Source organism: Notechis scutatus, chromosome 2, assembly GCF_049901735.1.
Source record: "Notechis scutatus isolate UNSWTSFEM ecotype Mainland chromosome 2, rNotScu1.2, whole genome shotgun sequence".
Taxonomy (NCBI): Eukaryota; Metazoa; Chordata; class Lepidosauria; order Squamata; family Elapidae; genus Notechis; species Notechis scutatus.
In genome coordinates this window covers 160742402-160756701 of record NC_142010.1, presented here as the reverse complement: position 1 = coordinate 160756701, position 14300 = coordinate 160742402, and the positions used below count along the sequence as shown (strand labels likewise).

The 14300-nt window shown below is 42.8% G+C and overlaps 1 protein-coding gene across 5 annotated transcripts in view; it reads right to left on the bottom strand.

Annotated features, from left to right (window-relative positions):
* The window catches only part of MFAP5 (microfibril associated protein 5), a 62369-nt gene that overhangs the window by 27067 nt on the left and 21002 nt on the right, over nucleotides 1-14300 (bottom strand). For all 5 annotated transcript variants that reach the window (XM_026687373.2, XM_026687376.2, XM_087957130.1 and 2 more), the window contains one exon: nucleotides 5540-5627. In XM_026687373.2, coding sequence (XP_026543158.1) covers nucleotides 5540-5627 — 88 coding nt within the window. The remainder of the gene's footprint in view (nucleotides 1-5539; nucleotides 5628-14300) is intronic.

Genomic DNA, 14300 nt, shown 5'->3' with positions numbered 1-14300 from the left:
GCTTGCTTCACCGTGACCTAGCTAGCTAGCCATGTCCGTGCTGGCTGGGGGAGGAGGGAACGTTCTCCTCCTTCCCCTGGCCACAAAGAAGTTGCACGGCCGTGTCAGTGCTGACTGGGGGAGAAGGGAACGTTCTCCTCCTTCCCCTGGCCAGGAAGAAGTCACATGGCCATGTCCGTGCTGGCTGGGGGAAAAGGAAACGATCTCCTCCTTCCCCTGGCCAGGAAAAAGTCACGCAGCTGTGTCCATGCTGGCTGGGGGAGGAGGGTGCTACGCAGTTAATCATGCATTGCTTAAATAATTTGTTAAATCCCCATCTTTTCTGAGAGCAAGATAATTATGTTTATGAATTGCTAATATTACCCTCCTGAGTAAGTCCCTTTGCAGCACTTTCCATTTTGACAACTTAGGAAAGAAGTATTGTCTTTTGGGTTTACCTGAATTAAATGCAGGTGTAGGCATCAGGGAAGGGTTAATTTGAAAAAAGCAATAAAAGCGAAGCACATTTCTGCACATAACAGAAAGGAAAGAAAAACATTGAGAAGTGTTGAGGAGCTGAGGGGTGTGAGTGTGAGTCAAGGAATTCCAGACCAGAAAGATTGTTTTGTATTCCAGTTAAATTAGAAATGGTTCTTTGTGAATGATCTGTGAAAATTTTGTAATATTGCAATAAGGCCAAAGAAAAAAATATATAAAGCAGAAAAATTTAAATAAAGGAGAAGAGAAAGAATGGTAAGACATACACTAACTGACTGCTTTGAAAATACCTTTCAAACTACCTTTTCAAGGATTGGAAATATTTGCTTGACTGTATGCTTTAATGTTCAAAAAGAATCATCTTTATCAGTATAAGCAGAGATGTATTCTTCAAGCTTTAATGCATTTTGCAAAAATCATTGTAGTAAACTGAATACCACTGTAGAACAATTTAAATATTTAATGGAGAGTAAAGTAAGATTTTACACAGACAAGAAAAAATGTATAGAATAGGTGGTGCCTGGCTCAACTGGAAGTAACTGTGAGATGGAAACTTATCAAACAGATCCAACCTAGAAATAAGAAGAAATTTCCTGACAGTGAGAACAATTAATCAGAGATGCCTTCAGAAATTGTGGGTATGCCATCACTGGAGGTTTTTAAGAAGAAATTTGTCCATAATAGTATAAGGTCTCATGCTTCAGCAGGAGTTGGACTAGAAAACCACCAAGGTCTCTTCCAACTCTGTTAATCTTTATAAATCTCTCCACTCAGTCTTTCCAAGATAAACAATATTTGGAAATGTCCATCAGGTCTTCTGATAGAAAAATCTCATCTTATTGGCGAGTATCAAGGGGAATTTCACCATAACATGAAAGACGAAGCGAGGACTGGCTGGGAGGGGAGGGGTGAGGAGAAGCCAGGCGAGACACCCCTCCATGTGAGTGACATCGAGTTGGCCATGCCCACCCAGTCACATGACCACCAAGCCACACCCACAAATTAGGCCACGCCCACAGAACCAGTTGTTAAGAAATTTGAATCCCATCCCTGAAGTGGGTCCAAGCCTATCAAATGAATGCACAGCTTAGCTTGGGTAGGAGCCAAACTGTATGTCCCGAAAGTCAATGCATAGTAGTTCTCTAGAAAAATCACAACTCAAAATTGGCTGGGTGCTTTGGCTTTGTAAAAGCCCTACACCTTGTGAAACATCACTTTATATGAATGCAGTCCTAGAACAATACTTCAGATGCTACAGTAATTAGCAGGATGATTGGGTGAGTCTCCCCTCGTTTGCTGAAGTAGCTTATAATAATGCATAGTAGCACTAGAATTACCCCTTTCAAGGTGGCCATGGGGCAGGACTTTGTATCTATTCCTGAATTGCCCCAAGCCACCCCCCAAATAGATTCTTTAAAATAATGGATTTCACAGCTGCAAAACTCCTGGCCAATAGTCAGGAAAGCACTTGAAGAAGTGAGGGAGTCATACAAAAAGTAAGGTGACAAGAAATGTTCTAAACCAAAAAAGTTTAAAATCAGAGTCTATCCACTAAAAACTTACAATCCAGACAATTTTCAAAAAAAAATTGGGTCCAAAATATGTTGGCCCTTTCCCCATAAAAAGAATCATCAACCCAGTAACCATTGAACTTGAACTTCCAAAAACTTTCAGACATATCCACCCAGTGTTCCACTGTAGTCTACTAAAGGTGGCATCCACCTCTCCTGTATGCCTGGCAACTAAACCACCACCCGATGCCATCGTGATCAAGGGGTAGCAACATTTTGAGGTCAAAATAATCCTAGATTCACACACGCACCAGGGGAAAATCCAATACCTAATGTCATGTAAAGACTTTCCACCTTCCAAAACAGTATACGAACCTCCAAATTCCTCAAAAAATTCCATGAACAATACACGGAGAAACCTCACTGAAAATCAATTAATTTGGTATTTGTCTTTGTTTCTCTGTCTCCTCCCACTTTTGTTTCCTCTATAGGACTGACATCTCTGAAAAGGGTGGCAAAATGTTAGATCTGTCATGTTCAGCTTTTTGCTTTGCTAACATCCTGCCATAAATTGTTAAGGGAACAACAAGGAACAAACAATGAGTCCATGAACCAAGGGACAAACAAGGAGTCCACAAAGTCAGGAACAAGACAATGCATTCACGAAGTCAGGAAGAAGACACTGAGTTCACAAGTAAGGAAGAAGCAAGCAGTCCTGCAAATTCCAAATATCTGTACCGACACACCAAACTCTACCAATTCAGTGTTTGTTCCCAACAATGGTGTGCCTTGTGAAGAGGGGCGGAGTGCTCTCCTCCCGAGTTGTCGGGTCAGCACAGTTTCCATCTTCTCGCCACTCAAGGAGGGGTGATCCTTGCTCACCATCTGAGCTCTATGTCTCATGTTCACTTCTTAGTCTCTCTTGGTCATCCTGCCCCCATTCCTCCCTGCCTACAAGCCATCCCAATCCTGAAAGGCCTTGGCCTGCCTCAGCCCACTCCTCCCCACATTCCTTTGAAGCCAATGAAGCTGTTGTGGTTAGCCGGCAGCAGGTGCGGATGGCTGAGGAGAGCGAGAACTCAGATGAGGGGGCAGGACCATTAGGGAGTGGACTGCTGCCTTCAGAGATTGTGGGGGCTGGCAGCAGTGATGAGGAGGTTCCCGAGGAGCCTGTGCCAAGTGCGCATGCATGCAGGATTGCTCGTAGGAAAGAGCAGCTACAACAGCATGGGTGACTCAGGAGCAAGGCTGCAAGTTAATGGCCCCTCCTTCAAGAAGATAAAAGCCAGCTGTGAAACAAAAGTTCTTTGCAGAAGGCAAAGACGTTTTGAAACTCCAGCCTCACAGACCTTCCAGTATCTTGAGTTTGTATATGAAGATTCTTGTATTGCAAATTATTTCTTATCTGTTATCTTTTGGCAAGGCTTGTCCTTATCACAGCTAATTATTTTGCAGAAGCATTAAAAGTGTTTCCTTTGGATTGTGTTTGATTTGTTGGAAAAGGGCGTGGGTCAGAACAGAAGCAGCCCCCTCAATCTCCATCAGCTCCAGTTCCAGCTCATCTTCCTTTGCAGACTCAGGCTCTGACAGGGACATGACACCTGGGCATGTCTGGGTCCATGTGGGATCCATGGCTGGGTCCCAGTGGAATCCTATTGGGGCACCACTGCAGCTCCCTGCATCCACTCCACTGCATCCCCACCCAGCTGCTCTGCCACCAATCAAAGCCACCTTCAATTTTACCCTGAAGTACATCCCTGAGGAGGGGAGGACAAAGCAGATGCTTTTGTCATGAAAGCTGTAAACGCGAGGAAGTGGTCCGTGCCATGCTTCCCCCCTCCCAACCAGTGACACAAACCACCACCTGAGGGCAAGCCCATGACAAAGAGCCGGAGATGGCAGGGGCTTGACTCAAAAGCTAAAAATCAAACTTCCAGCTGATCCATGGTAAAAGGATAACTGAGGAGTGCTAACCCTTAGGGGAGGACTAGCCTGGAAGGGCTCTAAACTGTATGTCCCCAACAGCTTATGCCTCCAGGGTTCTCCAGAGGAGCCACAATTCCAAGCAAGCAGGGCATTTCAGCTTTCTAAAACTTTGCACCTTTCAGATCACAAGTGGCAGGGAGTTCATCCCCATGCCTGAACTCCCTAGGAAGCTACCCTCCTCCATTTCTTTAAATGAATGGATGGAGTCACTGAAGAAAGCCTGGGAAAACATGAAGTGGGCTCTTCAAGAAGCAGCAAAAACCCATAAAGCACAAGCCAACAAGCATCAAGCCCCCAAAAAGCCTTTCCAAATAGGGAGTAAGGTGTACCAAGTACCTGAGGCTAAAACTCCCCTGCAAAAAGTTGGGACCAAAGTTTATAGGACCTTTCCCAATAGTGAAAGTGATTAACCCAGTTACAATGGAGCTGAAACTCCTGTGCCTGCTAGGGAAAGTGCACCTGGTTTTTCACAGCAGCTTGTTAAACCCCACAGTAGACTCCCAGCTAAGGCCAGTGGACCGGGCAACCCCAAAACCAATTGTAGTGCAAGGGGAGACACATTAAAAAATTAAAAGGGATTTTGGATTCCAGATTGTACAAGGGGAGATTACAATACGTAGTACAATGGAAGGGGTACCCACTTTCCGAAGCCACATGGTAAAGAGCTGGGATAATTAAAAATCCACTTTATATTCAGAGCTCTCCCTCTCCCCCCTCTGTGTGTGTGTGTGTGTGTGTGTGTGTGAAGATATAGTTAACATCTCACCCATCTTACTGCTGAAAAATGAACAATTTGAACTTTGGAGTGTAGGGGATAGCAAATCTTTAAGACTTATATCTGTAGAAAATGTCTACATGAAAATGAACACTTCTACCTAAGAGCTTTTAAAAATGGTATATGTTTGGGAGAAGAATTTTGCCTATCAGTAATCTTGCACATTATAATGGCAGCCAGAATAAGCTATGCACAAAATTGGAAACTGTCTATTGTCCCTTCAGAGGAGATGGTCATTAAAAAAATTCACAAGTGTTCAGAGATGGATAGCCTAACCAAATTACTAAAAAACAACAAAGATAGTGAATACTATAAAGTTTGGAACTGTTGGTATGAATGGTTAAAGAAAAAGCAACATTTGACAACTAAATAAGTTATGAAACTATGAAGGACGTGCATTTAATCATAAAGTATTCTGTGAAATTAAAACATTAAGAGAACAAGGAAGGTATTGTAACAAGGTAGATCACATCAATGTAATCAGTGTAATCAATGTAAAAGAAAAAAAGAAAAGAAAAGTGTAACCAATGCTCAATACCTGCTGCAAAATGTATACATGTATATATATTTGTTTATATGTTTGTTTCTTTTTAAATGTTTTAAATATATGAAACTTAAATAAACTTTATTTAAGAAAAAGAAAAGAAAAAGAAAAAAATTAAAATATTCAGATTCACTAACTTGCCAAAATACCATGCAACACTAATAGCATCAACCCTACTTTTCATAACCTAATCTAAAACAGTATGTCATTTTTTCTTAACAAATAATATGCATAGATTTTTCTTACCTTGTGACACACAAATAACTGATGCACTGCTTCACAGGCTTGTGAACAGAGTATAGACGTGTGCAAGGAAACTGCTCTTCACGGCATTCTGGGAGCAAACCACAGTTCCAATAAATGATCTCAATTGCATAAAAATGCCTCAGAAATGGTTGCCAGATAATATTACAATCACATTAAATATTTGCAATCCATCATATTTAAAGAAACTGGAACCAACTTACACAAGTATGATTTGCATTTGCACACTGAAATTGTAACCTGTTATTTAAAATGAACAAAAGTTTATTTTAAATAAAACAAACAAATACTGAGAGGAGGCATCTTCAAAAAAGGGGAAAATGGATCCAAGAAACTACAGGCTAAGCAGCATGAGATCAATACCTGGGAAGATCCTGGAAAAGATAATCAAGCAATGAATCTGTGAACACCTAGAAACAATCAAAGCTATTACTAGAAATGAACAGAACAAAACAACACAAAAGCAACAATGATTAGAAGCTGGAGGCTAAGGTGTATGATGAATTGTTGCACAAATGTGGTATGTGTACTCTAATAAAGAGAAGGACTAGGAATGACAAGATAGCAATATTGAAGGGCTATCACAAAGAGAATATTCTCCAAAGCATTCCCATCAGGCATTCCTATTAATTGTGACAATATTATGAATGCTCCATCGCTGGAGGATTTTAAGAAGAGATTGAATAGCTATTTGTCTGGAATCATATAAGGTCTCTTGCTTGAACAAGGTTGGGCTTCCAAGTTCACTTCAAACTCTATTATTCTATAATTCTGTAAAAGTTATATTCAAAACATTATTTACAGACAAATTATTTATCTGCAAGGATATTGTATTTTTAGAAACAGAGAATGTACACAGCACTGAAGTTTAATAATTTTTAACAGAATCTGGCTTGCATAAGAAATCAATGCAATCATGCCATAGTTACAGTCTCTGGCATCACCTTTCTTTACTAATGGGATAAAAACAGATACTTTCCAGCCCTGAGGCCCTGAGGCCTTTCCAGCCCTGAGTCCATATCTCTTGACACAGGATAGTGGTGATATTAACTGCACTGGTCTTAATAATTCTGGAGGTATTCCATAAATACCTGGGGCTTTCCTGGGCTCCATGACTTGAAAAAGATCTTTTTTCAGATGTTTAATTCTTTATTAAGGACTGCCATTGTTGTCATCTTGATGATAAGTCAAACTGCTATAGAGTCCATACATTCTTCTTCCATACATTCTTCCATACATTCTTTCCATCTGTTCCTGATCTTCTGCTGGTCTCTTAGTACATTCCCATTGTAATCTTTAACAGTTCTTTGTTGTGATGGATCACATCATTTTCACTACAGCAAACATGATCTTCGTATGTTCCTTTCTATTAAGTTCTTCCAAGGTAGACACTGCTACTCCCACTGCCTATTTTTGTCTTTCCTGGCCTCATGTGGAAAATTTGCATTCAGCTTTTTAACTTTATCCTTATTGCCTTTATCTTTGGCTGCTCTTTGCTGATCAGCTATTTTGATAGTGTCATCAGATAGCCATTTGTTTGTTTTCTTTGGTTTTTGCTTGAGTTACATAGATACAGAAAAGGTGGAATAACAATCTAATAATAACAATATTTTTCAGCACTGCAAGAGTGGCAGGAGAGAAGACAATTGCATATCATATTTAAATTGCTTTTGAGGGCTTAGGAAGAGGAAATGGTAATAGGGAATCCCTCTTGCCATGTTTGCTTAGCTGAGATGAAAAATGCTTTCAGAAGATGAAGTGAAAGTGTGGTTTAGAACCATAGAATTGTTAGGCTGAAAGTGACATTGGAGGTTTTTTAGCACAACCCTCTGCCCAAAGACAGAATCCTTATTCCATCCCGAACAAATGGTAGTCCAATCTTTTTCTTTTAGCCACCAGCAATTGTGCTTCCAAAATTCCAGGAGGCAAGTAGTTCCACTGACTAAATTGTTTTCGCTGTCAGAAAATTTCACCTTAGTTCCACGTTGAATCTCTCTCTCACTAGTTTCCATCCATTTCTTATCCTGCCCTAAAATGTTTTAGACAATAAATCAATTTTCCTGTCATATCCTTCAAGTATTGGAATATGGCTATCATTACCCCTAACTCTAAACTTACCTAGTTCCCTTAGCTGTTAAAGACAGAATTTCGCTCAAGACCAGAACTTCAAAACTTCGCTCAAGACCAGACTTATCCATACTGCAAAGAATCTGCTCCTGTGAACTCCGCAAGGAACTCAAAATGTCTAGACCAGTGGTACCACCTCCTGGGGGGTGGGTGGGATGCCTTAGGGGGCGGTAAGAGGCAAGGGGGTGGCAGGGGGGCTAAGAGGTGGCAGGGGGACGTTCAAGGTTCTGACCCCCAGGCTCAATGACTGCCGGCCACGCAGCCCATTGACTGTTTCATCGCTCCATAGCTGGCACCTCGAATGTGGAACCCGTGCGCGGTGAGCCTTGCCAAGCCTGGGGGGGGGGGAGAGGTGGGAGGTGGTGGAAAGAGGGTGCCTTAGCTTGCAGGCTGCCCTCTTCGGTGGAAGCGGCGGAGGCACGCCAGAAGGCCCGAAAGCAAAACCCTCCCCAGGCATGCAGTGGAAGGGGTGGGTGGTCTGGCGTTAGGGCCCCCTTCCCCAGAGGAGAACAAGGGAGCGCGCAGCGCCCACCCGGCTTCTGCCTCTCCAGCCAGCCAGGCTTGCGCGCAGGATGCGGGTGGGTGCAGCTGAGGCTCTCCAAGGTGCATGGCTCGGTTCGGTTCGGCTCTACGTGGCTGTCCCGCACCTACAACCTAGCTTCCCTCTGCAGCCCAGTTCTTCTGACCAAGCCCTGCACTTGCTTGCTTGCTTAGTTTTCAAGCGATCATTCCCTCCGCCTCCCCTGGTCTGGGCTGCTTCCACACGCCTTCTTCCTCCCAGGTGGAGCATAAAGATGGGTGGAACGCTTCACTGAAGTTGGGAATCTCTGGGCGTGTGCAGAGTACCTCCCCTTGCTTGGCCCAATGGAAGTGGACCTTGGGTTGAAGCAAAGAGGGTGAGATCGGCTGCATCGCTGCCCTGGGGAGGTTGGCATTACAAAATTTGATGCCAAAGGGGGCTGGAGAAGGGTCAGAGGGGCAGCTGCAGGGGGCTGGAGAAGGGTCAGAGGGGGCAGCTGCAGGGGGATGGAAAAGGAGCAGAGGGGCAGCTGCAGGGGGCTGCAGAAGGGTCAGAGGGGCAGCTGCAGGGGGCTGCAGAAGGGGCAGAGGGGCAGCTGCAGGGGCTGCAGAAGGGGCAGAGGGGCATTAAGGAGCAGGAAGATCTTAGCCATGGTTTATTCATTGACTAACCCGGAATCAAACAGCATGCTAAACTCTAAAACAGAATGGCTGGGTTGATATATTCAGCCTGTGTTTCTCAATCTTGGCAACTTGAATTCAATTCCAACTCTGGCTTTGCTCTACTTTCTCAAAGTGCCACTGCTGTTGCATTCGTTCTTTCTGTCTGTCTGTCTGTCTGTCCGTCCATCCATCCATCCATACATACATACAAAAGGTCTGCCTGTCTGTCTGCCTGCCTTCTTGCCTACCTACCTACCTACCTGTCTGCCTACCTGTCTTTCTGTCTACCTACCTACCTATCTACCAATATAGATCTACCTACCTACCTACCTACCTATCCATACATTCATCCAAAAGGTCTGCCTGCCTGCCTGCCTGCCTATCTATCTACCAATCTACCTACCTACCTACCTACCTGTCTGTCTCTCTCTGTCTGTCTGCCTCTCTCTCTCTCTATCCATCCATCTATCCATGTTTGAAGCTCCAGCCCTGCAGGCACATTGGGAAAGTAGAGCAAAGCCAGTCTGGGAGGGAGGGAGGGAGGGAGGGGGAGAGAAAGAGAAAGAGAGAGAGAGAGAGAGAGAGAGACCTGATTCATCACATTGAAATGAGGCCTAGTTTAGACTGAGGTCCTTTTCCACATTGAAACATCTTTGCCAGCACATTGAAACATCTTTGGCTTCTATTAAAAGTTTTGTGGACAAAACATGGTCAAGACTATCAGGAAGCTCTCACATTTTGTTGAGGCTTTAAACAGGATCCATTGGGCCAGATCTCCATTCTAAAAATTACTTTTCCCCAATATATTACAGTGCCAATTCTGTAGAAAGCAAAACCAAAATGTATTGGTATATTACAAGGAGAACACACACACACACACACTCCCTTCTAACCCTGCTGGAGCAGGTGATTGGACTAGAATAGATATCTCATTATCTTTCTCCTCCCTCCCTCCTTTATTTCTTTTTCTTTCTGTCCCTTCCTTCCATCCCCCCTCTTTGTCCCTTTTTCTTTCTTTCCCTTTTCTCTTTCTTTTCGTCCTTCTCTCTCTTTCTTTTCTTTCTCTCCCTCTCCCTCTCTCAGGCTCAGCACATTGACTTGACTTGCTTGGGCAGATCCCTCCAGTGCAGTGGGCTCAATGGGGTGGACCTGTGGGGTCGGCACCTAGAACGCAGCAGTGTCGGCATGTTTGAAAAGTAGAGCAAAGCCAGAGGTCGATAATTTTTGCTGCAAAGAATCGCAAAAGCTTCTGGGTTGTGCACAAGCAGGGACACACATGTCAATGCAATTCAGCAACATAAAATAAAGAGATACAAATAAAACAAATCAACAAGAATTGGCAAAGCATCTCTGATTAGATTTTATTCACTGCTAGAATCTAATCAGAGATGCTTTGCCAATTCTAGTGCAATGACCTGCTCCAGCAGGGTTAGAAGGGAGTGTGTGTGTATGTGTGTGCATGGCTGTCAAAACTCCAAAAACGGGTCAAGTATCTCTGGGGATGCCAGTCATAAATTAGAACACTTTCTAAACAACCAGCCATTAAGTGAGGACCACTTGTATTTGGTTTGCCAGTCACCTGGCCACACCCACCCAGTCACATGACCACCAAATCACACCTACCCCATCATGTGACCAGCAAGCCATGCCCAGCCAGCAAGCCATGCCAGCCAGTCACGTAACCAGCAAGCTACACCCACCGTCACATGACCAGTAAGCCACACCCACCCAGTCATGTGACCAGCAAGCCACACCTTCAAATTAGGCCACGCCCACAGAAATTTGAATCCCACCCCTGGGTGGGGGGCACTGAGGATGAGTTTGTAGCACCAAGGGGGCGGTGGACTGAAAAAGTTTGAGAACCACTGGTCTAGACAATGGAGAGAAGGATCTCTATGTTGACTACCGTGCTGATTGTATCAAAAGTAAGTCACACAACCCACAACTCCACATCCAACCCTACCTCATCCAACCCACCATCACTCAAAACGAGGCACGCACGCTCCTAACTACCTCTATTCCAACCACAACTGGCCTTAAACGCAAGCTACTCAATGAAAGAAGCCTTGTGAATAAAATACCTGAATTTCTCCTCTTACTAAATATGGCTAAAATCGACATCATATTTGTCTGTGAAACATGGCTCAACGCTTCTCTCCCTGACTCCATTACCACAGTAAGAGACTATCATGTTTACCGATCAGATCGTGAAATCCTTAGAGGAGGTGGTGTTGCTCTCTTCTATAAAAAGTCCTTACATCTAAAAAAAAATTCAAATTACCCAAGAGCTTGCTCTTCCTGAGACCATCGTCTGTGAACTGTCCTTAAATATCACATTTAGATTCTTTCTATGTTACAGAGCCCCTGATTATGACATCGAACATGTAAACAAGCTAAATTCACTACTAACATGGGCAACATCCTGCCCACACACTTTTATCTTTCTTGGTGACTTCAATCTACCTCACATTAACTGGACCCTAAACAAATGTAAAACTGAACCTATACATGCAACTTTCTACAATGCTGTAACAAATCTGGGACTGGAACAACTAGTAACAAACAATACTAGACTTAACAACTGCCTCGATCTCATCTTCTGCAATAGTTTCAATTTACAGAATACAAAGAACCCTTTTCCAACAGTGACCACAGCATGATTGACTTTTGTTTCAACATATGTCCACACATAAATCAACACAACGATGTGATCCCCAATTATAACTTCAAAAAAGGCAACTATGATCTTATAGACAATGATCTCTCATCCTTTGATTGGCAATTTCTATTCACTGGATGCAATACTGTTGAAGACCATTACAACATATTTTTACTTGAAGTCAAAAGAGTCATCAAACTATATGTACCAATAACAACTCCAAAAACCAGAAAAAACAGATTACCCATAATAATAAGGAAGCTTCAATCAAAAAAAAATCACTTTGGCGGAAAAACAAATCTGGTCACATTTCCAACTTCAGAAGCTGATAAAAAAATTTATGCCACCAGATAAAGACTGAATGCACCAATTATCACATTAAACAAGAGGAAAACCTTCTACGCACCAATTCCACCTGCGCTTTCTACAATTTTGTAAACAACAAACTAAAAGACTCAAGGTCCATCCCACCCCTGAAAGGACCTAATGGTAAAGACTGCAACGACAACACCATCAAAGCCAACCTCTTTAACACATTCTTTTGCTCTGTGTTTGTAAATAGCAATGGATCATGCCCAGTATTTCCTAGTCAAACCACAGACAACTACAATGATCTAATACATATTGATTTTACAGTAGACAATGTTGAAAAAGCACTACGCAATCTAAAACCATCTCTATTGAACCGGATGGAATATGTGCCTACTTCTTAAAAAAGCTACCCACTGCCATAGCCAAACCTCTAAGCATAATATTTGAAAAATCTTTCAGGACCAGCGCCTTGCCAAAACTATGGTCACAAGCCACGGTCATCCCCATCTTCAAAAAGGGAGACCCCAGCCTACAGACCAATCTCTTTATGCTGCGTCACCTGTAAAGTCATGGAATCAATTATTAACCAATCCATTATCCTCCACTTAGAGACAAACAACCTACTCTCTAATAAACAATTTGGTTTCAGAAAAAATCTATCCTGCAATCTGCAATTCTTACACTGCAAAAACATATGGATTACACAACTTGATCAGGGCAAAGCAATAGATGCAATCTACATAGAGTTCTATAAAGCCTTTGATTCAGTGGTACACGACAAACTACTCCTAAAACTAAAATCTTATGGTATCTCTGGACACCTGCATAACTGGATAGAAGCATTCCTGTCAAACAGACAACAAATGGTCAAAATTGGGAGCGTCCTATCAAATTCTGTACCTGTCAACAGTGGTGTCCCCCAAGGCAGTGTTCTAGGACTCCATTCTCTTCATACTCTACATAAATGACCTCTGTGATCATATTAAGAGCAACTGTGTTCTCTTCGCTGACGATGTAAAGCTATTCAACACCACAGACAATACTGCTACCCTTCAAAAAGACCTCAACTATGTATCAGAATGGTCAAACAAATGGCAACTTCAAATCTCAACAAATAAATGCTCTGTCTTACATATTGGCAAAAAAAATCAGAAAATAAAATACAGGCTGAATAGTCAAGACCTTGTTGATGATCCAAACTTTGTCAAGGATCTTGGAGTACTCATCTCAAATGATTTAAATGCTAGAGCCCACTGTAACTACATAGCCAAAAAGGCATTAAGAGTTGTTAACCTAATCTTATGTAACTTTTTCCTCTGGTGATATTACACTACTAACTAGAGCATACAAAACATTTGCTAGACCAATATTCAAATACAGCTCATCAGTCTGGAAGCCACATTACGTATCTGATATTAACACAGTTGAGAAACTCCAGAAATATTTCACAAGAAGAGTTCTCCACTCCTCTACTCGTTGCAGAATACCTTATTCCACCAGACTTGAAATTCTAGACCTAGAAAACCAAGAACTACGCTGCCTTCGGTCCGATCTAAGTATAGTATATAAAATCATACATTGCAATGTCCTACCTGTCAATGAATACTTCAGCTTCAACCATAACAATACAAGAGCAAACAATAAATACAAACTCAAGGTTAATCGCACCAAACTTGATTGCAGGAAATACGACTTCAGCAACAGAGTGGTCAATGTCTGGAATACTCTACCTGACTCTGTGGTTTCTTCCCCAAACCCCAAAAACTTTAACCTTAGACTGTCTACTATTGACCTCACCCCTTTCCTAAGAGGTCTGTTGGTGTCATCTACAAATTTGATGAGCTCTTCTTCTATCCTCACATCATAAATAATGTTAAAGAGCACTATCCCTGAAACAGAACCTTGAGGTACCCCCCTACATATTTCCTTCCATGTATTTCATTCCATTGATGACTAAATAATGTTTAGTATTTAGTACCAGTCTCGTTTCTGCCCCCTTGCACTCACTTCATTTTCCTAGTCAACAGATCTGTGGTGGCCCTGTCTTACTGATGCTTTTAAAAGTCAGATCAGCCTGCAATAAGGCTAGCCTTATTGCCGATTTGATCCTCGAAGAGAAGGCTTATCTGGCTTGTATAACTGAGACTGGCTGGGCCCAGAATGAGGTGTTCCCCTTGTAGAAATGTGCCCATTGGGTTATCGAGCATGGCACCAGTCTAGACCTCAGGGCTGGGGAGGAGGTGTGGCTGTTGTTTCCAGAGAATCTCTAGTAGCTTCCAGAGGCACTGTTCTACAAGTGCCTGACTGTGAGACCCTTTTTCTTAGGTTGGGCTCAAGGGATCAGGTGGGATTGCTGTTGCTCTCTGCTGCTTGGCAGCTTCCCTACCTGGGCTCCTGGACCTCACTGCAGGGCTGGCGGTGGAATTCCCCAGGCTTATCATTCTGAGGGATTTCAACCTGCCT